This window comes from Simochromis diagramma, unplaced genomic scaffold, assembly GCF_900408965.1.
Source record: "Simochromis diagramma unplaced genomic scaffold, fSimDia1.1 OVJJ01000483.1, whole genome shotgun sequence".
Classification (NCBI taxonomy): Eukaryota; Metazoa; Chordata; class Actinopteri; order Cichliformes; family Cichlidae; genus Simochromis; species Simochromis diagramma.
Genome location: NW_024386835.1, coordinates 6,564,208 through 6,585,467, shown reverse-complemented (window position 1 = coordinate 6,585,467; position 21,260 = coordinate 6,564,208). Strand labels below are relative to the sequence as shown.

General features: G+C 39.7%; 6 protein-coding genes and 1 non-coding gene across 9 annotated transcripts in view; 5 read left to right on the top strand and 2 right to left on the bottom strand.

Moving 5' to 3' along the window:
- Window positions 1–2,929, top strand: part of LOC120731808 (paxillin-like) — a 30,574-nt gene extending 27,645 nt beyond the window's left edge. For all 3 annotated transcript variants that reach the window (XM_040029069.1, XM_040029068.1, XM_040029067.1), the window contains exon 11: window positions 50–2,929. In XM_040029069.1, the coding sequence (XP_039885003.1) occupies window positions 50–316 (267 nt within the window). In that variant the 3' untranslated portion in view covers window positions 317–2,929. The remainder of the gene's footprint in view (window positions 1–49) is intronic.
- A 942-nt stretch (window positions 2,930–3,871) lies between these two features.
- Window positions 3,872–5,715, bottom strand: LOC120731807. Its single transcript, XM_040029066.1, has 2 exons — window positions 5,140–5,715; window positions 3,872–5,048 (listed from the first exon to the last, which is right to left on the bottom strand). Exon 2 carries the CDS (start codon window positions 5,025–5,027, stop codon window positions 4,269–4,271), a length of 759 nt encoding a protein of 252 aa, XP_039885000.1. The 5' UTR covers window positions 5,028–5,048; window positions 5,140–5,715; the 3' UTR covers window positions 3,872–4,268.
- Window positions 5,716–5,804: 89 nt separating this feature from the next.
- On the top strand, window positions 5,805–8,165 carry rplp0 (ribosomal protein, large, P0). Its single transcript, XM_040029065.1, has 8 exons — window positions 5,805–5,861; window positions 6,157–6,264; window positions 6,359–6,534; window positions 6,788–6,875; window positions 7,136–7,282; window positions 7,419–7,604; window positions 7,682–7,822; window positions 7,947–8,165. The coding sequence occupies exons 2-8, from the start codon at window positions 6,211–6,213 to the stop codon at window positions 8,103–8,105; spliced, it is 951 nt and encodes a 316-aa protein (XP_039884999.1). The 5' UTR covers window positions 5,805–5,861; window positions 6,157–6,210; the 3' UTR covers window positions 8,106–8,165.
- LOC120731963 lies at window positions 6,926–7,055 on the top strand. The gene has a single exon (XR_005695455.1). It is a non-coding gene; the product is annotated as a small nucleolar RNA SNORA63 (small nucleolar RNA).
- Window positions 8,166–8,957: 792 nt separating the features above from the next.
- golga7 (golgin A7) lies at window positions 8,958–12,210 on the top strand. The gene is made up of 6 exons (XM_040029063.1): window positions 8,958–9,063; window positions 9,513–9,635; window positions 9,720–9,872; window positions 10,528–10,629; window positions 11,199–11,260; window positions 11,437–12,210. Exons 1-5 carry the CDS (start codon window positions 9,055–9,057, stop codon window positions 11,244–11,246), a joined length of 435 nt encoding a protein of 144 aa, XP_039884997.1. The 5' UTR covers window positions 8,958–9,054; the 3' UTR covers window positions 11,247–11,260; window positions 11,437–12,210.
- Window positions 12,211–12,358: 148 nt separating this feature from the next.
- The window catches only part of r3hcc1 (R3H domain and coiled-coil containing 1), an 11,143-nt gene continuing 2,241 nt past the window's right edge, over window positions 12,359–21,260 (top strand). The window contains exons 1-9 of the mRNA XM_040029062.1: window positions 12,359–12,525; window positions 12,784–12,957; window positions 14,955–15,092; window positions 15,177–15,753; window positions 15,906–16,081; window positions 17,025–17,095; window positions 17,187–17,282; window positions 17,378–17,509; window positions 19,035–21,190. Of these exons, the coding sequence (XP_039884996.1) occupies window positions 15,331–15,753; window positions 15,906–16,081; window positions 17,025–17,095; window positions 17,187–17,282; window positions 17,378–17,487 (876 nt within the window). The 5' untranslated portion in view covers window positions 12,359–12,525; window positions 12,784–12,957; window positions 14,955–15,092; window positions 15,177–15,330 and the 3' untranslated portion in view covers window positions 17,488–17,509; window positions 19,035–21,190. The remainder of the gene's footprint in view (window positions 12,526–12,783; window positions 12,958–14,954; window positions 15,093–15,176; window positions 15,754–15,905; window positions 16,082–17,024; window positions 17,096–17,186; window positions 17,283–17,377; window positions 17,510–19,034; window positions 21,191–21,260) is intronic.
- The window catches only part of LOC120731803 (lysyl oxidase homolog 2A-like), a 25,384-nt gene continuing 21,696 nt past the window's right edge, over window positions 17,573–21,260 (bottom strand). Inside the window, exons 12-14 of the mRNA XM_040029061.1 lie at window positions 21,000–21,136; window positions 20,460–20,571; window positions 17,573–18,725 (exon numbers count right to left, since the gene is read on the bottom strand). Of these exons, the coding sequence (XP_039884995.1) occupies window positions 18,655–18,725; window positions 20,460–20,571; window positions 21,000–21,136 (320 nt within the window). The 3' untranslated portion in view covers window positions 17,573–18,654. The remainder of the gene's footprint in view (window positions 18,726–20,459; window positions 20,572–20,999; window positions 21,137–21,260) is intronic.

The following is a 21,260-nucleotide window of genomic DNA, read 5'->3' as shown; positions in this document are numbered from 1 at the left end:
CTCTCCACAGAGCACTTTTGTCATTAAAAACATCTGCTGTGTCTTCCAGGAGTGCTTCACGCCATTTATAAATGGCAGCTTCTTTGACCACGACGGCCAGCCATACTGCGAGGCTCACTACCACGAGCGCCGTGGCTCGCTGTGCTCTGGCTGCCAGAAGCCCATCACCGGCCGCTGCATCACAGCCATGGGCAAGAAGTTCCACCCCGAGCACTTTGTGTGCGCCTTCTGCCTCAAGCAGCTTAATAAGGGCACCTTCAAAGAGCAAAATGACAAGCCCTACTGCCACGCCTGCTTTGTTAAGCTCTTCAGTTAGACTCTGTGCCTGTGTGCCAATGTGTGTGTACATGCGTCTACACGTTTAATGTCTAAATGCACATGTGGATGTATGTGCACTTGTATGTCTATGTGCATCTATGAGTCAGTGGGTTTTCAGACAGGAGGCGTTAAGGTGAGAAATGTTTCCTGACTCTTAACTCCTGATACTGGAGGGACTTTCCGGGTTGCCCAACCTCTTAGGTTTGGCCTTTTACACTTTTACTAAAGAGATTTTTAACAGAGCCCAAAGAGATTTTTATTTTACTCCTGTGCTTGACAGGATAAGGGAAATTGTTTTTTTGTTTGTTTTTTTTTTTAGTTCCCCTTCTGTGTGTGTGTGTGTGTGTGTGTGTGTACGTGTGTGTGTGTGTGTGTACGTGTGTGTGTGTACGTGTGTGTGTGTGTGTGTGTGTGTGTGTGTACATAAGTAAGCATATGAGAATCAAGATAAGAGCCCTGATTTGCAATTGATTTTCTGCCTCCGCTGCAGGACAACATCCTGCATCATGTGGCAGCGAGTCTATGTTGGCTAGTTTAATGCAGATATGTAACAGTTGCTTGATTGATTGCATGGACCACGGAGAGTTGAGTTGCGCAGTTTAAATGTATGTGGAGAGTTGAATACACAGTGCTTGGCTAACGAGTGTTTAAAAAAAAAAGAAAAAGTATTTTTCTAGATTTGGAAACTATTGAGGTGCCATTTAAAATAACTATGAAAACTCCCCATATGTACATAAATATGTATATGGAGCGCATATGTACACTGAGAAACACACTGAACCATTTCTCCTTTACTTGTTTAAAATACTCGTCCAGTCTCAGCACACTCCAACAGCAGCTCTTGATGAGACCGTCTTCAGGTGCATTTTCTAAGTTGGTCCTCCTGACATGAGTTCTTGTTTTTTCTACAGTTTTTCTATGGAAATGAACCCAGGTGTTTTCACAGTTTAAACATAGGTTACTCACATTTCTGCTCACATTTCTGGCGTGATTATTTCCCAATAAAAGTGAAATTAAACATTTCATTTGATTTCACTTATATATTATATTCTAATTATATACATTAGAATATAATCATATTGGATCTGTTTTCGGAACTGGTGCAACCTCGGTGTGTGTGTGTGTGTGTGTGTGTGTGTGTGTGTGTGTGTGTGTGTGTGTGTGTGTGTGTGTGTGTGTGTGTGTGTGTGTGTGTGTGTTCTTTACGTAAACAACTTTCAGATGAAATCGAATGACTACAAAAATAAACATGGGTCAGTGAGGACGGTATAAATAGTTTGGCTGACATTGTGAGAATTTTTATATATTTTTTTAATTTATGAGGAAAAAAATGCCAAAACAAAGCTGATTTCACAATAATTGAAAGCAAATTTTAATCAAAATAAACAATGTCTCATTTACACATTTTGCTGTTGCTACTAACGTACATTTATCACTGTTTTAAATCGTATTAATAAGGCCGGGGTAAAGATTTAAGATGTGTTTGTCCTTTTTATTTCAATGCATGCTGACTATATGTGGAGTTTGATCAGCACCAGCTGCCAGTTGCTGTTACAATCAGAATCTAAATTTGTATACGTGTGAAACGCTCGATTCTGTGACACAACTGTGTTTTGTCACAGTTTTGATGGAAATTTATATATTTTTGAGCTGCAGAGGCTCGGCCTGATATGCAAAGAGCTGGCTCTGTTGACATGTAGCCTGACAGTAGTTTACCCTGGTCTCATTCCTTCACACACACGCACGCGTATACCAGCTTGGATTCCAGTGTGTCAGTATTTTCTTCAGTATTTTTTTTATATGAATTGTTATCCTGCTGTCGGAGTGATATTGCTGCAAAGCTCACAGATGGAAGTTTGATGTGAGCGTTAGCTGGACAGAAGTCACAACATGAAACCAAGCCAGGGCCAAGCCTTTAGCAAAATTCACTTAATGACTTTTAGCAGCTTTTTTTGTTTTGAATTGTATCTTTTTTTTGCCACATAAAGATTGTGTTTTTTTTTCTTTTTGACATTAATCTCTATAAATTTAAAACTATTAATACACGGTATCCATATCCAGATTGTTTTTACTTTGAGAAAATATCTCTTGTGCCAAATGTGTCAATGCAATAAGGTCTTATACACTGTGGAGTTCTCAGCCTTTTCCTGTGATTCGACTCCTTTTGGGCTGAACTCTGGGAGGGCTTCATCTGCTGTGGTGCATCTTAACCCCAAACTATACACTGTAACAGACAAACCGAGGTGAAGCCTGCTGTACCGAGTCATTCAGCAGACACTGTGGTGTTCACCTGTAGCAGATTGAGAGTACTGGATGTAGCAGGGGCAATGTCGACGTTCGATTACGGGGTTGAGTCTTCAGTTAAAATGAGAATGCCTCATAAAAAGAAAATGAATTCTGCTCGTGTATATTTGTCTTCTTACAGGTATTGCCTTATAGTTTTTGCTTCTTTCAATGAATTCATGAGAGAAATTTAAGCTTTTTACTGTTAATGCAGTTAAATCGACTTTGCTTTTTAAATGGAGACCTTCATGTGATCTTTTCTCTTTGTGGGTGGGGCGTAAGCCTATGTGGGTCCTGATTCTTCTGCAAATAAAATATTAAATATTTATTTCTGGCCCTGTTTTTTCATTTTTACATTGTGTGCACAGTATTGTGCAAAAGTATTGAGTCACTCTCAATTTTATATTTTGCTCTCAAGGAGTCAGACTGGTGTTTTTCTTTGTTTTTTTTTAAAGTCTTGTCTAAAGTAGTAGTTCTCCAAGATTTCTGAAGGTCTTTCAGTTTGACTTTGGCCATTGGCTTTTTTTCTTCCACTCACTCTCAGTCTACTCCTTGCCTTTGACCATTTTCAGAGGAATTATTTCTTTTTTCTATTGTTTGCTAAGCCACTTAACACCGAGCTATGAATCATTCATGCTCCTGGCTAATGTATCAGCTAATGTATAAACTAATGTATCTTTAGGAACTGTCTTGCTGGTCTCATCAGAAATTGTGTCAGTGGAAGGGTGACTGTCAAGAAGCCATTCTTAAAGAAGGGAAATGGGAAGTAAATCAGTATTGATCTGATGGAGTGATAAATCCAAATTTTACATTTTTGGTTCAAATAATCAGTATGAACAGAGGTAAGGAAAGAAGTACAACAGTGAGTGTCTACAGCCTTCTGTAAAACATGGTGGAGGCTCTATCATGATTTGGGGCTGCATTTGGTGTTGGGACTCTTTTCAAAGCTGATGAATTATGAATGCAGAAAAGTACAGCTAGGTTTTGATCCATGCAGTACCATCTGGAACGTGTCTGATTAGCAACAACTTTAATTTTCAGTATAACAGTGATCCAAAACAGTGTTAATGCAATAAAAGCATGCTTGGATAGTGTCCCATTATGTTGTTTTTTTGTTTTTTTTAAACTGTTAAAAGTACAAACCCTTGTAAACTGAATTTTCATGTTTCAATGAATTGTCATTTTCCTTGTAACTTTTAAAAAAAGATGAGGGTGGGTTTAAAATTTTGCATAGTGATGTACATTGTTCAGAAACTCAGGACTGTATTAAAGTTGGACTGTAAATAGAGTGATGCAGAAGAAATTTTAGTCAACATTGTACAAGCACACACTGTGTACGTCTAACAATTTTTATTTCACATTATCAAAGGGATCATTAGAGTTGGTAGGAAACATTTATGCTGGTTCTACCCTTTCAGCTTACAACCTTAAAACAGGTGTATGTCTGCTGAAATAATAATTAAAAGACAAAAATCTTTAAAAACATTTTAATTTATTCAAACCTTTATAAGAGGTTGATTCCCCTGAATAAGTTAAATAATCCAAGGTATGGCAAGGCATTTTGGATTCCTGGGGTGAAATAAAACTACCTCAAAAAGTTCAGTAAACATCGATTATGAGCAAGTCTCCGTGTTCCCACTCAAATAAAAAGTTACCAGATCACCAGGTTAATAAACGTGACAAACACAAGGACATGACAGTGCATCTCTCCGGTAAGGAAAGATTCTGATCTGAAGTCTGAACTCGGTGAGAGCTTGAAGCTTGCCAGTGAGCACAGACAGCTGTGGAGTGCTGTCCAGAATCTCCAAGTATCTAAGATGTTGCAGGTGACGAAGCTGCAAGAAATCTTGCTCCGGCACACGTTCATGGCGGATTTTAAGACTTTTGAGCTTTGGAAACAGCCGTGGGATTTCAGCGGTGCGAGTTCCCAGATGTGAGGGCCAGGTGTCTATATGGAGGTGGAGGAGATTTGGCAGCTGCACCGCTATGGCAGCCATGTCCTTTGAAGTGATTCCTGCAACACACAGTGTGAGACTGGTCACGGTGGCTGGAATGGAGGTGATGTACTTATTAACTGGGGGGCCCTTAACGATGATCAGGGTTGAGAGCTGAGGTAGGTCATGCAACCATGTTTTGAGGCGACAAGGAGACAGTGACCACATTTCTGGAATGTCGTGATGTGAGTGCTTGAAGAAGACAGACAGACATTTCAGGCCAGGCAGGAACTGCAACCCGTGCGCCGGCAATGAAGGATCCATGCAGTCGATGAGCTCCAAACTGGCCAAGGCCAGTGCACCAGCGTCCCCTGAGGGACCTGGACTTGGCTTAGGATCACTGTGACGATAGGTACACAATATATGCACACCTGACAAGGAGAGATGCTTCAGTTTAGGCAGGCACGCGAGTGTGGAGTGCAACATCCACATCGTTTCTCCAACGATGCCCACCTGATGACAGATAAGAGAGTCGAGGTTTTTAAACTGGGACAGCACAGAAATGAATTTACTCACTGATGTGGTAGGGAACATAACGCCACACATGCTTAAGTAAGTCAGCTTCTCGGGAAGAAACAATGGGAATCTGGAAATGTCTAACAAAAGATCAGAGCAACTGCTTCTTAAAACCAGACGTCTCATATTTGGGAAGTCCTTCAAGCAGCTGAAACACTCCTGGGAGCTTTGGTCCATTACCACCGTGGTGAGGATAGGAAGGAACAGAGCGAGCTGTTTCCAGTGTTTCACTTTGGTGCTCTTCATCACTGCGCTGGAGACTTTTCTATGGCGAAGAGTGTCCCAGAACTTCCTGTTGTATGAGCCGTTTTTAAAATCCAAAACCACTGTCCAGTTTTTCCACAGAGATCGGTGATCGACAATTGTCTTGAAATACTTGCAGGTTGCCCGGACGTTTAACTTTTCTGTCGCTGACAGATACCCAAAGACGTTATTCCAGACCTCAGGAGGCAGCTTCGAAGGGTTCTGTGCCATCACTTTGCTCTGCGGGCAGATGTCTAAGCGGGCTCGATAACACCGTCACACTAATGCAGTCCCAGAAATCCTTCAAGTAGAGTGCCATAAACCACGCTTTCTGCATGAAAACTGCCACGGAAGTACTAATAGTGACTTCAAAGTGATTGACACAGAATTCACCCAATAGTTATGAAGGTAACGCCCATGGCTGAGTTGTGATTGGTTATCTTTTTTAATACATATCCCTCCCGCGCCTGTCCTCTTCCTCTTTCTTTCACGCGACCCTACTGCGAGGTACGGTTTTTCCCCTCGCTTGTTAATAAACCGAAATGCTCTGTCTTTATAGGATTAGGCCAAATATTAGTTTTGTATTCGTGAGATAAACATTTAAACCACTTAACGGGATATATTTTGTATATTTTAAACATTCAATAGGTGTCATTTAGCCAAGCGAGGCCTGTTAATAGAGCGCTAGGGTAGCTAAGGGTAGCCGGCTAACCTTAACTATCGGCCACATGTCCGGAGTGTAAAGTATTGACCAATTTCGAAAGTACCGTTAATAACCTTGTTTTTCGTCCTTTATTTGTAGATCCATCCTTGTCTTTAAACCAGCTGTGTAGCGATCCTTGGAAGCACTGCAGAGATGCCCAGGGAAGACAGGGCCACGTGGAAGTCCAACTATTTTTTGAAAATCATCGTGAGTACCTTTTAACATAAATGCACTAGGTCTTTGTTTCTATAGCATGGACACCATAATGAAATTTATGTGACGCACAGTGGTGTGTTTACAGCAACTTTTGGATGACTATCCAAAATGCTTCATCGTGGGAGCAGACAATGTGGGCTCCAAGCAGATGCAGACCATCCGTCTGTCCCTGCGTGGGAAGGCTGTGGTGCTGATGGGTAAAAACACCATGATGCGCAAAGCCATCCGTGGCCATCTGGAGAACAATCCTGCACTGGAGAAGTGAGTTTACTGACAACCTTTGTTTATGATGCATTGAATTATCAGTTTCTGTGTAGCAGGTTAGTTACGGTGCAGCTTGTGTCGTGCTGTATTGTCGTTCCCCCTGCTAAAATTAACCTGTTTCCAGCTATCCCTGTCTGTCTACACCCCTCGGACAGCCAGGGACGCAAGGTCTCAGACATCTGATAACTGCTCATGTTGGTAGAAATGATAATCTGCTTGTGTAATTTAAGTTTATGCTGTGATTTCACAGGCTCCTGCCCCACATTAAGGGTAATGTGGGCTTTGTCTTCACCAAGGAAGATCTGACTGAGATCAGAGACCTGCTGCTGGCCAACAAGGTGAGAGCCCTTTAATAAAAAAGCTTATAGATAATTTAGATCTTGTCAAAGTGCAGGATAAGTTACAATGCAGCTTTTGCAGTACTGCATTGTCGTTCCCCCTGCAAACAGTAAATTGTTTCCTCGCTATACCTGTCTGCCTGCATCTTTTGGCTGCCAGGAACGTAAGGTTTCAGACACCATAACCTGAGTAGTTAAGATCTTAAAGGTTTGGTTCTAACAGAGTGGTCTATTAAGGGTTACCCTCTCTTGTATCCCAGGTACCTGCAGCTGCCCGTGCTGGAGCCATCGCCCCTTGTGATGTGACAGTGCCGGCCCAGAATACTGGTCTTGGTCCTGAGAAGACCTCTTTCTTCCAGGCTCTGGGTATCACCACCAAAATCTCCAGGGGAACCATTGAAATCTTGGTGAGTTTGATAATTATACTGTTGAAGAAACTGTTTTACACACAGGTATTACTCACAATGCTAATGTGTACTTTAAAAGGGTAAGATTTGAAAATCTCTGCATCCACTAATCCCTCCGTATGTCTTTGTCCGCCAGAGCGATGTCGGTCTGATCAAGACTGGAGACAAGGTTGGTGCCAGCGAGGCCACACTGCTAAACATGCTGAACATCTCTCCGTTCTCCTATGGACTCATCATCCAGCAGGTTTATGACAATGGCAGTGTTTACAGCCCAGAGGTGCTCGACATCACAGAGGCTTCTCTACATGCCAGGTTCCTGGAGGTGAGAATTGGCTGAAATAATTTGGCATGAGTTGTATCTGAATTTTCAGTTTCTCAAAAGTTATTTTGGCCTCTTAGGGTGTGCGGAATATTGCTAGTGTGTGTCTGGAGATTGGCTACCCCACTTTGGCTTCTGTCCCCCACTCCGTCATCAATGGCTACAAGAGAGTCCTGGCTGTTGCTGTGGAGACGGACTACTCCTTCCCCCTGGCAGACAAAGTATGGTTTTTACATTTTTCAGACAGCTCTTGCCATTCTCAGTGTTAACACACGATACTTGACTTGGACTTGAAAGTGAAGTTTTGCATTAACAGAGGACTAATGACATCCTTCACCCTCACAGGTCAAAGCCTTCCTGGCTGACCCATCTGCATTTGCTGTCGCAGCACCTGCAGCAGCTGCTGAGACTGCCGCAGCTCCAGCTGCTGCTGCTAAGGAGGAGGCCAAGGAGGAGTCTGAGGAATCAGATGGCGAGATGGGCTTCAGTTTGTTCGACGAATAAAATACAGCGAACAGAACCACATCTAATAAGAACCTGATTCAATAAATAATGCAAGATCCATATGCTGGTGTTGTCTCTTTATTAGTACAACTAAAAGGAGATTGTAGTAGTCTTTGTGGTTGAAAATGACACTTTGTAGTTGAAATGGAAAGATATAACAAGGGGAGTGGGTCCTTTCATAAGAACATTTCAAAAGCAAATGGACTGTAGACGTGTAGTCATCTGACAAGTTGAACTGTAAAAGCTCATACAACCAGAATTGGCTCACTGCAGAAATTGAGCACGAATTCCTAACGGGTCATACAACCGGTTCCAAATGTCTGGAGGCCTCCGGCAACGTCGACTTTCTGCCGGAAGCTCATCTGACAACATTTCCTGTTTGGGCGTGTCGTATTTCGGAATAAAATGTTTGAGATGTGTCGTTTCATGTTTACATTAGAATAGTTACATTGAGAAAATAGCAACTCCAACGCATTTATTAGTTTGAAACCCATAATACTAAGTGTAAATGTTGTGCGTTCACTTGCATTTCGAGGTTAAAACTAAATTATTGCCTTGTACATCCGTTTGACAGCATGTCATCTGCAATACGTCTTTGGAATGATTTACTTTTGCCAGTTCAGAAATTCTTGAAATGAAATCTACACCACCCTCTACAATTTAAAAAAATAAATAAAAAAATAAATTAAATAAATAAATAAATAAATAAATAAATAAATATATATATATATATATATATATATATATATATATATATATATATATCCGGACTCCAGAGGGTAATGCAATTGTCAAAGAAATAAACTGTTAAAAATACTGTCGTCACAACATTTTTCCAGTAAATACTCATATCTCATTTTATTTTGAAAGCTTTGGGCCGGAAGTTTCATTGCTTTGGCGTGGCTGGAAAGAAATAGACGCGCATCAGCTAGTGGGGCGAACCTCTGCTATGGCTGAGGTAAGTGTTTTTGACTTATTTGATCTGAAAATACTGTGTTAGATTAGTCTTTAATCGGATTTACACGTCTGGTGAGATTTGTTGCTTTGGGTAATGATTAAAGCTTAGATTGCCATACTTTCTAGCAACGGTATTGGTCGTCAGCGCAAGCTAATATTTTTTAAGCTAACATTAGCCCATAACCGAAGCGGGTGTTGGTTTGAAGTGTAGTTTTTGACAATTTCCAACATTATAAATATAGTTATTTTCATCATAGGGTCATAAAAAAGCCAGCTGTTACGATGACTGTTTGCTTTTAGGTTATGTAATGTAGTGTGTCTGGTTAACGTTGGATATTAGTACTGTTCGGGTAAACAGAGTTTAGGTGTTGTTAGCTTACAACAGATGCTTGCTTTTCCAACCATTCTGCTCATTAAATTAATACGCATAAGAGTAAATTCTTTGTGTAGACCCACAGCTTACAGGACCTCCAGCAACCAGCTGTGTCCTCCAAGGTGTTCATCCAAAGAGACTACAGCTCAGGCACCATATGCAAGTTCCAGACCAAGTTCCCCTCAGAGCTTGAGTCAAGGGTATGTACAGAGTTAACCTCCATGCCATGGTTGTTTCCTGACTGCTTTAAGTTTATTTTTTTAAAACTGCTCCTGTGCTTTCAGATCGATAAGCAGCAGTTTGAGGAGACCATTCAGACGCTAAACAACCTGTATGCAGAAGCAGAAAAACTCGGGGGGAAGTCCTACCTGGAGGGCTGTCTGGCTTGCCTAACGGCCTACACCATCTTCCTCTGCATGGAAACACATTATGAAAAGGTCAAACAAAAAAAGGGTTCACATCAGTCTCTTATGTTATGGGTCACTGTACCTCAAATCATTGTGGAACTTCTGCTGAACCATATCATATTTGGCTCAAAATTGTGTGTTTCAAGGCGTGACAATGTATATACATGTATATAGTGATTTCTGTGAGATTTTACCTTCATATATCAAATAGAACTATTTGAAAAATGTTCTGTCCACCTTTTAATTTTTGAGGCATGAATATCTCAGAATATTATCTATTAAAATAATGAACCCAAGTTTTCATTCCCCCCCTCCAAAGGCCAACTGTCTTGGAGTAGTTTTATAATATAGGTTGTGTTTAAAATGTACTAAGAGGTTTAACAACTTCACAAGTACAGATGTAATTTTTCTTGTGCATGAAAATAAATTTAGCAACACAATTAAGAGGGCATTAATAGCTTGTCTCACGCGACTGGTTGTTGTGTCTACACGCACTGGGTAGTCCGATTAAAGACCCTGACCTTAAACGCCTCTAACCCAAACCTAACCCTGATAACTGCCTCTTAGTGTATTTTAAACTTAACCTGAATTAAATGACTTCTCTAGGGCAACGTGCACACTTACAGAGTGACTGTAAAAAAAAAAAGATGGAATGACTCTTACATCGCCCTCTTTCTGTGCTCAGGTGTTAAAGAAGATTGCCAGATACATTAAGGACCAGAATGAGAAGATCTATGCTCCCAGAGGCTTGCTGCTGACTGACCCCATAGAGAGAGGCCTCCGAGTTGTATCCTTAATTCAGCTGCATGCTTACTAGAGCTAAGTTCTGTTATAACAACAGTCATCATGACCCACAAACCACCAACCCTTGGTCTATTTATACCTATATACTCAAACAGCGTATTTCTGTCACTTTGTGAGCACCTCAGTTACACATTAAGTCAAATATAAATGTTTATTGACTTTATTGATTTCATTTTATATCTCTACAGTAGTTAAGTATGCTTTTGTTCTATACACAAAGGTGGATTATCTTCAGTTACTCTACCCTTTTTTTAAGAATCATGTGAGAATTGTAAGCTGGAGTCATGTGGCAGTGAATCTGGTTAAATTGTGTTGTATATTGAATGAATTAAGAAATGTTGGAAAAATAAATATAAGTAAAAGTAAAATCAGTGTCTACAACCTGTAGATTTTAATAAAAGTACTGATATTTGTGGCAGTTGTTTCAGAAACATTGCAAAAAGAAATCAGAGTATATTTTATGCATTTTTTTTTTTTGCCCCCCTCCTAAACACAGATTATTTTTGTTGATCACATAGCACTTTGTATTGGCCTTAACTTGTTCTCTTCAAGGTTGAAATTACCATCTTTGAAGACAGAAGTATTGGCTCTGGAAGATAAAAGAATCCATTCAGGTGCAGCTTTGATAAAGATTTGACTTGGCTCCACTGTGTTGTTCATTTCTATTGTTAAGGAAATCTTTATAATTCTACTGCATAATATAAAATAAGCCAAGACAACACTAGAAATGTGATTTACTTTCAGTTGTAACAGGGTTCTCTCCCTCTCTCTCTATTGCTCTACTCTGTAGGTTGAAGACTCCTTATCTTTCTGACAGCACATAATCAGAGTCCCACTTCACCTAAATGTTGTATAGAATTTTGATCTGATCCTCTTTTTTTCCCCCCTGTTATTTATAAGTGCTCTACTTTCTGCCTAACCTTATATGTTTATAAATGTCTTCATGTCTTTTTATACTCATCATGACCTTAGTTGATAAAGACCAGTCTCTATGAATTGTGCCATTGTGTTAAATGCCATTTTTGATTATGGTAGTTTTGTGTGATTTGACTTGTGTGTTTTATAAAAGACATAAAGTAAAAAATAAAACCCTCAAAAAACATTACTGCTGTAGAAACAGGTTGGGATGGAGTTGTTGGTATGGTTTTGGGTAGTTCTCCACACAGTGTGTTTAGCCACATTATGGTTGTTGGCATTGATGATGCAGATGTTCTATCCGTGTATGAATGTCACCTTTTTTCTTGTGCTGGAGCAGATCATGTCTTTTTCACACTTGCATATTGGGATTTGTGAGCTGAAGTTGGGTGACTTCCAAGATGGAGCATGTTTACCTTTTTAATAAGATCACTTCAATAGTAACATGTCCTTCTCCTTCACTAAAATCTTCCTGAATCGTGCTCATCAGCCGTACATGTTTGTCAAACTTCCTGCAATGTTGCAAACAACATCCCCTTGTTCACAATCACCAAACAGTCCGTGATTGCTGTATATGGTGTTCAGACAACTGGTCTACTTTTCTTACAATTATTATGGTTTATCTAAATAAATAATAATTTCCTGAAAACTGTTGGGCTGCTGTTGATTAATTTCAGAGTACACATTTATTACACATTTAGTTTTTTTTTTTCTTTTAAAAGAGAATGAGATGTGATATTTTGTGTTTGACACATTTCACTCACGATGAATATGAAAACTTTTATTTTGAAGTAGTCAGAGCGGAAGTCTTGCTGCGTTGGTCTGACCCATGTCAACGTTTGTTTCCGGAAGCCAAAGGATACTAGCTACCCTGCGACTTTTATTTGTAGGCGCTTTCCCTTGTTCGAGCTCTCCATCGTGCTGAAACTACAACAAATCAATACTGTACGCTTCAGCCTCAGCTGTAAGAGTATTCGATTTAATATTCACAGTTATTAACCATAGCTAGAAAGGCGGTTAACATTAGCACCACTCATGAATTAATGTTAAGCAAAGAAAGCTAGCTTTGGTTTAACTTTTAATTGCACATGTAAACACCGAAGATGCAGCTAGTTTTACGTGTTTGTTTGGCATTAGCAAACGCTTAATATTGCCTTGTTCAAGTTATGTTGCTGGCTAGCAGTGGTGATCACTGTCACTTTTCATTTTGATTTTTAATTAGGACGAGCGAGGAAGTTCACTTCACCCTGTTGTCAGCAGGACCCGACTTTCTTTCTCCGTCCACCCTGGCGTTCCCCTGTTTCGATGGAGTGTATCTCCCAAAACAAGAAAACAACTTCTTGCATCATGTCCTGGATGAGCTGGAAACATACCAACAGAAAAACAGCCACAACAGGTAAAGTTAAGAAAGATGGAGCAACCCGAGCAGTTTCATCACATGAAGTGATCACTTCTTTCTCGGTTATAGTGATTTATTAGTGAACCTGTTTAGTAAACATACACAGGTTAACACTGTGTAAACAAATGGCACATGTGTTGAAACTCCGGTTTCCTACATTCTAAAGAAAACGAATAGGATAGAAACAGACAGTCATGCCTGATTATCACTGTGCCTTTTGTTTTATTAAGGAGATAATAAACACAGGCACGGGAAATCAAAATATCAGATCAGAAAGTAAAAAAAAAAAAACAATGTAGAATACTGGGTATCATATTCAGATTTTCTACCACGGAAGCCAGTTGTCTCGATTTGCTTGAACCTCAATTTTTTAATACATTTTTTAATTCTCTTTCTTTACCGAGCTACATTACTGTAACCATTTTCACTCATGCACTTGAGCCTAGACACAAACACAAAGTGAGTTCAGAATGGTTCAGAATCACTTACCCTAGCACTGGCAGTCAGGATGTGATCACACGAAGATGGTTAGCAGCCTGCTGAGTTAACGCAGAGTTTACCCTGTGCGTGCACATTTACTGATAACTGTACTGGCCACAGAAGGGCTGATTTTCCAAATCAAGATTAAACTATTAAACATGTAGCGCTTTGGTCAGTGAGACTGGGAAAAAGTTACTGTATTAATAAATTTGGCCTATTTGAAGCCAAGAAAATAAGTGAGCAAAAATGCTGAATCTAAGTTAACAGACCTCAGAACAGAACTCTGTCATTAAAACATGGAAGAATCTGATGCATTAAAATCAAGTAGTTTAATAATTCAAGCTTAAAATTCAGTTTTTATTTTTTCAGCTGCAGCCTCAGTGTTGTCTGCCGATCTGAGAATAAATGATAAATATAAAAACAAAATTAAAACGTAGCTTAGTCTATTTGGTTATTTGAAATAAGGTCAAGTACTAATAGGTGCTCTGCTTTACAATCAGATATTGACGCTTATACAGAAATATAATTGTAGTTATAAAACAATAATTAATTATATCAATAAAAGTCAAGGAATAAAGTTACATATGGGAATCTGTATTCAGTACCGTTGTTCATCGGGGAAACCCAAAGTCATTAGAAAAACTTTAGACCCTCTTAGTGTCTGTGCACAGAAATCCGAGGGATCTTCCTGGAATGGTGACACTATTTTCTGGAGAACTGATTCTTTCCAAAAGATGTCAGCGTCTGCATGTCCAAACTGTCAAGTAGTGTTTCAATTTAGGGTCATGGGGTGAACTGGAGCTTTATCCACCTTCCACTGGGCGAGGTGCACTGTTGATGTGTTGCCAGTCCAATACATTGGTCGTGCATAGAGACAGACAACTATTCAAACTTAAGGCCAATTTAGAACCATTCATTAACACAGCATGTATACCGTTAGGCTCTGGGTGAAAGCTTAAATACACCTATACAAACACAGAGAGAACATGCAGTGGGCATTTTTCCTGTCCTGTTGCCATGCTAGCCCCCCAATCCTGGTGTTTCCAAACAATCTGAGTCCGTAGAATTTCCAAAACTCAATTTTAGTGCTCCTGAAATGCCAGAATAGTATGGGAGCTCAGCATAAAATCAGTTTTAGCCGTTATTATGGGGTTGAACTTTGGTTCATAGAGGCAATATTAAAAAAAAGGCACTGCAGCTATGAGAAAACTGTCTAGTCATCATGAAAGCATTATTCTAAGTCCCCAAACTATAATGAGCCTGTTAATGGGTCTAATAAAAACTGTTTAACCAAATATTGAATTGCAAAGTTCTTTCAGATTTTTATGTTAACAGTTTACTTTGGAGTTTTCTGTGATTGTGTTTGAAATTGATGTTTTGTGTGTTTGTTTATAACACATCTTTAATGTGTACTGTGATCTTTAAGCCTAATCGCTCCAAGAACTATGTGAATAAAAATGCTGCTGTGTTTACTTGATCAAATAATGTCTGCTGCCTTGTGTGTCCCTGTCCAGTGTGCTGCTGTTTCCTCCCTTACCCAGCAGACTGCGATACCTGATTCACAAAATCATAGAAGACCTGCCAGAGCTCACCACCTTCTCAGTAGGGGAGAGCTGGTGCCGTAGGGTGGTGGTCTGCCCTTGTGAGCTCAGGTTTGTTGGCCAAACTTTGGTCTGTATGTCTTATGCATTTTTGAAAAAGACGTTTATTAACTTTAAGAAAAAATGTTTCTGTAGGAGTGAGGTAGAGGAAGACAGCGACTTGGAGAGCAACAGCAGCTTGTGCGAAGAGCCCCTAAGTATTAGGGAAGAGAGGGAACGCAATATCAAGCCTAAACCTTCAATCCCACCACGAAGCCGAGCGCCTAAGAGGCCCGACAAGCCCCTCTACATGCCACGAGCCGCTCGAGAGAGGCTGTCGTTACGAAACTCACAAGACTCCACAGCTGGCTCTGAGTCATTGAGTTCAGCTTGTGTTGATAGAAGCTCTGTCAACAGTTTGTCTGACTCTTGTACTTGTCCTGAATCTATAGAAAACACAAAGCACTCACTATCTAAACAGGAATCATTCCCCAGTGTAGCAGACAGAGTCCCTAAACTGTCTGCAGACAGTTCAGCAATGTGTCCTCAGGAAGAAGAAAAGCTGGTGCTCAGGCTGGATGAAGATGAAGCTTCAGTCTTGGAACAGACTCAGTCCCAGTTTGCTGAACTGACTGTGGAGGAGGATGAGAAGGAGAAGGACGAGACTGCAAGTGTGTCACGCAGTCTCCAGACAGAAGACACAAGCACAGACAAAGATGGTGTAACTGCAGAGGTCAGTTCTCACAGACTTAATTTCATGGTGTGGATGTATGCATACAGTCTTTTAGTGTTGCTGTACTGTACTTGCTGCCTTTTGGATTAATCTGTGCATTTCAGAAACTTAAATATAATGGTAACAGTACATATATGTGTTTCTTATTTTAGATCAAGGCACATCTAAAAGAAGGAGTCTCTGTTGCCATTGAGCACGTCCACAATGACTACTCTATGTATGAGAATGTTTCCATCGACTCAGACGACTTTCGCCACGTGATTGAGATCTATGACTTCCCGGTTATGTTCAAGACCGACGACCTTCTTGATGCTTTCTCAGAGTACAGGTGAGAGATGACACACCTGTTCACTGCTCTGTCCCTTTGTTTCCAGTCATATTTTATTTTACAATGTGGCCCACGTACCAGTGAAAGTTCTCTTTGTGATAGTGTAAAGGAGTTTAATGACACATTTAATCCCTCAGATATTTTAATATTAAAAAAAAAAAAAGGAAATATAATTTCAACAACACATCTCAGTTTTTCTGCATGATAAAGAAATGCTGCTTTGGGCAAAAAGTGTAAAAAATAAATATGTATGAATGTTACAGAAAAAGTTCTGTTAGGTGTGCAGACGGCCTTTTAATTCAAATGAAATGAAATGAAAATGATCATTTTTGTTACAGAATGTCCTCTTTTTAAAAAAAAACAAAACAAAAATCCTTTGAACCTGCTATAAAACCCATAAATCTCCACAGTTGATAGTGAAAAAAACTGGACATTTCTGTTATTCAATGGTTTGTCTATTAGTTATTTACTTTGGTGTAGTATGAATGGTCATGCATGAGGTCTTTATCAGTGGGAAAAGCTATAAAACATGTGAAAACACAGTTAAATGTCTAAAATTTACGTCCTTCTTCCCATTTTCCAAAGCTGTCCAAGATTGCTAGGCCAGATTGGAGTCCTCGGCAGGCTGATCCTGGCCCCCAGACCTTATGTTTGACACCCTTTGTCTAGAGTGTTCTGCTGTGAAACCATATCTAATTCATTGTACACAACAAATCTGTCAATGCTTTCAACTGTCACCTTTAATATGAAACGTACATGAATGTATATATTCTAAAAATGTCACTAAAAACTGAACCTTAATATGGTACAATTACACAGGTATATATTACTTTAGCTAGCTCAGTTTTCGCTGAAACCGTCTGATGTAAATCCAGAAAATATCTCACCCTCAACCAACTGATGTGGCCACAAAATTGCTTAAAGTGCTCTCTGTCTGCCTCAGTGATGGTGGAATGAAGATCAAGTGGGTGGACAACACACACGCTTTAGGGATTTTTTCCAGCGAGTCAGCAGGTGAGCGCTTTCACTGCACGATGAATGAGATGTTGGGTTTGAGGTTTAAAGCTTATGATGTGAATAAAAAAAGAATTGTGTCTTCTTACAGCACTCCATGCTCTCTCTATCTGCCACCCACTGCTAAAGGCGCGAGCACTGGCTGATGGGAGTAAAAAAGCTCAAGGCAAGGCCATCAGACGAGCAGGTGGGAGATCCATAGCAGCGATATATATATATAATGTATAATATGGCGTTTTTGGTTTTTTTTAACAATATGGTTGTTTATGTGCCTCCTTCCAGAGTTCATCCAGCCAGTGAAGGAACGTCCGAGGACAGACTGTGCTGTTGCTAGGCGGATGGTAACCAGAGCCTTGGGCATTCAGGGGCGAGGCAGAGTGCAGCGATATTGAGGAGTGCCAACATCCACTACAGGTGAGCGCGTTAATAACAGCGACAGGTTAGGTTGGAAATATTTTTATGACACAGAAGCACTTGTTGCTTGTCAAGCATTTCATTTTATTGAAAACATAATGCTTTCCCACATTCATCCATGCATACAAAATAAAAACAGACAGCAACCAACAAGTATCCTCGTAACATGAAGCACACTTGAATTGCCACATTTAGAAAAACAAAATGTACAAAACCACGAAGAGGCATTTTCACATACATGTGTGGTTGTTACAGCACTTCCACAATGTAATCAAATTCCCTGATGGTAATAATTTAACACAACTCAGACACCGATAAAGAAAGGGAGAGGATGTGCAGAACAAGAAGATGAAAATGTGTGTGTGGTGTGAATAAATTAAAAATATTTTCAGAAATGTATGTGTCAAGTATGTGAAAGGCTCTTTGCAAGATGTTGGTACATTAAGTGCACGGAGGCTCTAATAGAAATTTTAAAATGAATCCTGTTTTCAGTTTGTTATAATGAATCCCTCTGAGAGCAGGAGTTACTTATCAGACATGCTGTATCCACAGATTGTAGCACATTGCTCTGCAGAGATAATCATAGTCATGTAATGTATTATTATTAAAACTGCTCACAGTTTTGAGTCAGTAATTCCTTTAACTATTTACTGTTGAGGCAAATGTCTCTCGGTTCAGCTGCGAGGCAACAGTACAGGCTGTAGCACCAGATTAAGCACAACACTATTTTCACCCGTTCAAACAGAGCTCAGTCCAAGAGTCGTGGTCTCTCATGTCGTGATTTTTCTTTGGTTTAAAATGTTCTCCCAAACACTGGAAACTTTTACGCAGGCGGCCCTCGTTGGCATGGGTTATTTAACGAGTTACCTGGCTACAATCCTCATGGCATCTCTCCTGGTAAATAAACATCAGATCAAATCTACACTGTACTAACACTTTTTGAACATCTGAATGCAGTTAATGGTTTAGTAAGCAAGCATTTCATTTTCCCATTGAGTCATTGTTTATTGTACCAGATGAGCCCAGAGCTCACAACAATCCAGCACTGCTCCAAGGAAGCACATCTGCCCAGGCCCCCCTCTAGTGGTTGTCAAATATTAGTCTGCACCCCCCCATCCACCAATGCTGACCTGTCCTTCTCAGGTCTACCTGTGAGAAAGCTGGTTGGTAAGCAATCCAGGAAACGTTTCCTCCGTTTCTGAACTCAGTGTGCCACCTGTTAAGTCAGACAGGAAGAGGACAGTGAAGAGATTAGCAACAAAAGCCAAATGTTCTAGTTAAAGATCTCCTTATTAAACCCTTTATAAAGCTCCCGGGTAAACAGATGAATGTTAATTAAAGACAGTAACAATTGCTTTAAAATGGATAAAAGTGCACCATTTGTTCATGAACGGTGATGTAATGTGATGATAAAGTGATAGCACAGCTATAAAAAAAAAATCCAGTTTGTGATTTTTTTTTTTACACTAAATTAGTAAAACTTTTGTCTAAAGGCAGACTTTGTCCTTTTGTTTTCTACAAAAAGGTCCAGCAGAGGTCTGCCCTCCTTTCACTTCCTTTCCTTTCTCTGAAGAGACTCAAAAGTGGCCATGTTTGAGTCAGTGACCATGCTGAGTGATGACTGCTCACCCTGACTGATCAGCACAGCAGGCACAGTTAAGAAGAGGCCTGAGAGTTTAATGCCCATGCCGCCATCATCATCATCCATCCTGAATGATCTTTGAGCAGGAGCTGCTGTGCTGTATTTGAAGCTGACCTCTGACCTTTGTACATTACTGCGGTGGTGCCTCTTTTTCACTGTTAGCCTGACTAATAATGCAATTATCATAGTGATTTCAGATGGGAGGCTTATTTTGATTTTATTGCATGCTGACTCAGAACCTGAAATTTCTTTCAAGGGTGTTTGATTTCCAGGCAGGTTTTTTTTTTTTTGTTTCAGATTAATTGGAAGGATCCATGGATGGATGGATGTGTTTTTTTCCCCCTGTTCTCGTCTTGTCCTGCTGATGCAGGTGATGAATTTGTTGTGTAATTCTACAGAAGTATTCATTCCTTTTTAACTTCATTTGAAGTATCTCAGGATTTGGTCAGAGAAGTACATTGTGTATAAGAGTAATGCAGATCCGCTAACAAACAGATTTCATAAATAAGATAAAACACTATTTGTTTTTTTAATTCTAAGATTTTAAGTTTCCATTTCTGTTTTAAAAAACACTTTTTTTAAAAGTTGTATAATAATAGATTGTTACCTGTGTAATTAACGCACAAATACTTAAAGTATAAAGTTCTTCACATTACAGGAAGCTTTGGTAGGGAGCTTTGAAACGTTCAGTGTTACCTGTTCCTCTAATGTTATGTTGGCTTGTTTTAATGCCATTTTTGTCACTGATGTCTCATCAAACATCTCCTGTTTGTAAAATATCAAAATGTCATTGAGAAACTGTCGAAGTTTGTATTTAGTAAAGGTTCTACATAAAAAGGAGGCTTCCTCTGAAATCATCCTCTGTGCCTGCGAGTCAATTAAATCTAAATCTATTGAGTCGTTTCGGTGCTAAAGACGATTCTGCACAATTCTGTGAAAACAGGAAAACTACAAGTTTTAATGTCATATTTTATATGACATAAGAAAAGTTTTTATTATGTAGACCTGTCCTGCACGATCCCAAAGTTAAAACTGCTGACTATGCTGCTGTGAACTGGGCACTTAAACATCACACAGATACAGTAGAACAGTTATTTTTATAAATGGTCAAATAAGGTTAGGAGAAGGGGAGTTAGCATTTAACGCTCAGACTATTCAGGTGCAGACTCTTTGTGGCTGAAAACCTCAGTATTAAACTGAGTTTGTTTAAATGTAGACCTTTCTAAAGTACAGTCCCAAGCACCACTAATTTTTTTTTACTGAAGAATTTTTTTTCCTTAATGCAGAGGGTAAAAAGATCCTTTTTACCTGTATGACAGTTATATGTCCACATCCGATGCCCATCGTATCGGGAGCGGCACTTCATTATGTTGTTAGTGTAATCTGATTCCGCGACCTCATAGTTTGGGTTAATTACAACCTGGAAGAAGGAAAAACAATGGTTGTTAAAGCATTTCTCTTGACACATTTCAAGTCTTTAATTAGTTTTTATGAGAACCAAATAACACAAGTGTAAAGACCAGCAATAGAATAAGATGATAATAGAATGACTGATAATGCACAAAAGAGACTGAAAGAGTTCATCCTTCATCTTAGATACTATAAATCTATGCTGGACTAAATTTGTTCTAATATAAAAGTTTGACTTTAACCAACTCCTGCTCATTTGGTTTAGAACCACAATCAGAGGCTCCTTGGGCTTACAGCCAGAAACAGGCAGATGCAGAGCTGTGGAAACTGTTCGTGCCTGTTTGATCTAGCAGACTCTGCTGGCTGGAGATGAGACATCTTTCCAGCAGCAGATGTGCCGTGTGGACTACAACCAGACAACCACAGCAGACGTTTTACCTGCAAGATGTAGTCGCCGGGCTTCACGTCTGTGATGTCGATCCACTGGCAGTCAATGTCATGCCTGTAGGTATCCCAGCAGCCAACAGTGATGCCCTGTGCGCCGAAATTTGCACACTCGTACCTCTTTTGAATTCCTGGATTAGGAAAAGGTTACAAATTTTGTGATGAGGTCACGCTTATATAGCCCAGTAAGCTCATTTCTTTCATTAATTAAACAACATACAATAGATTACAAATATTATTGTATTTGAATGTATA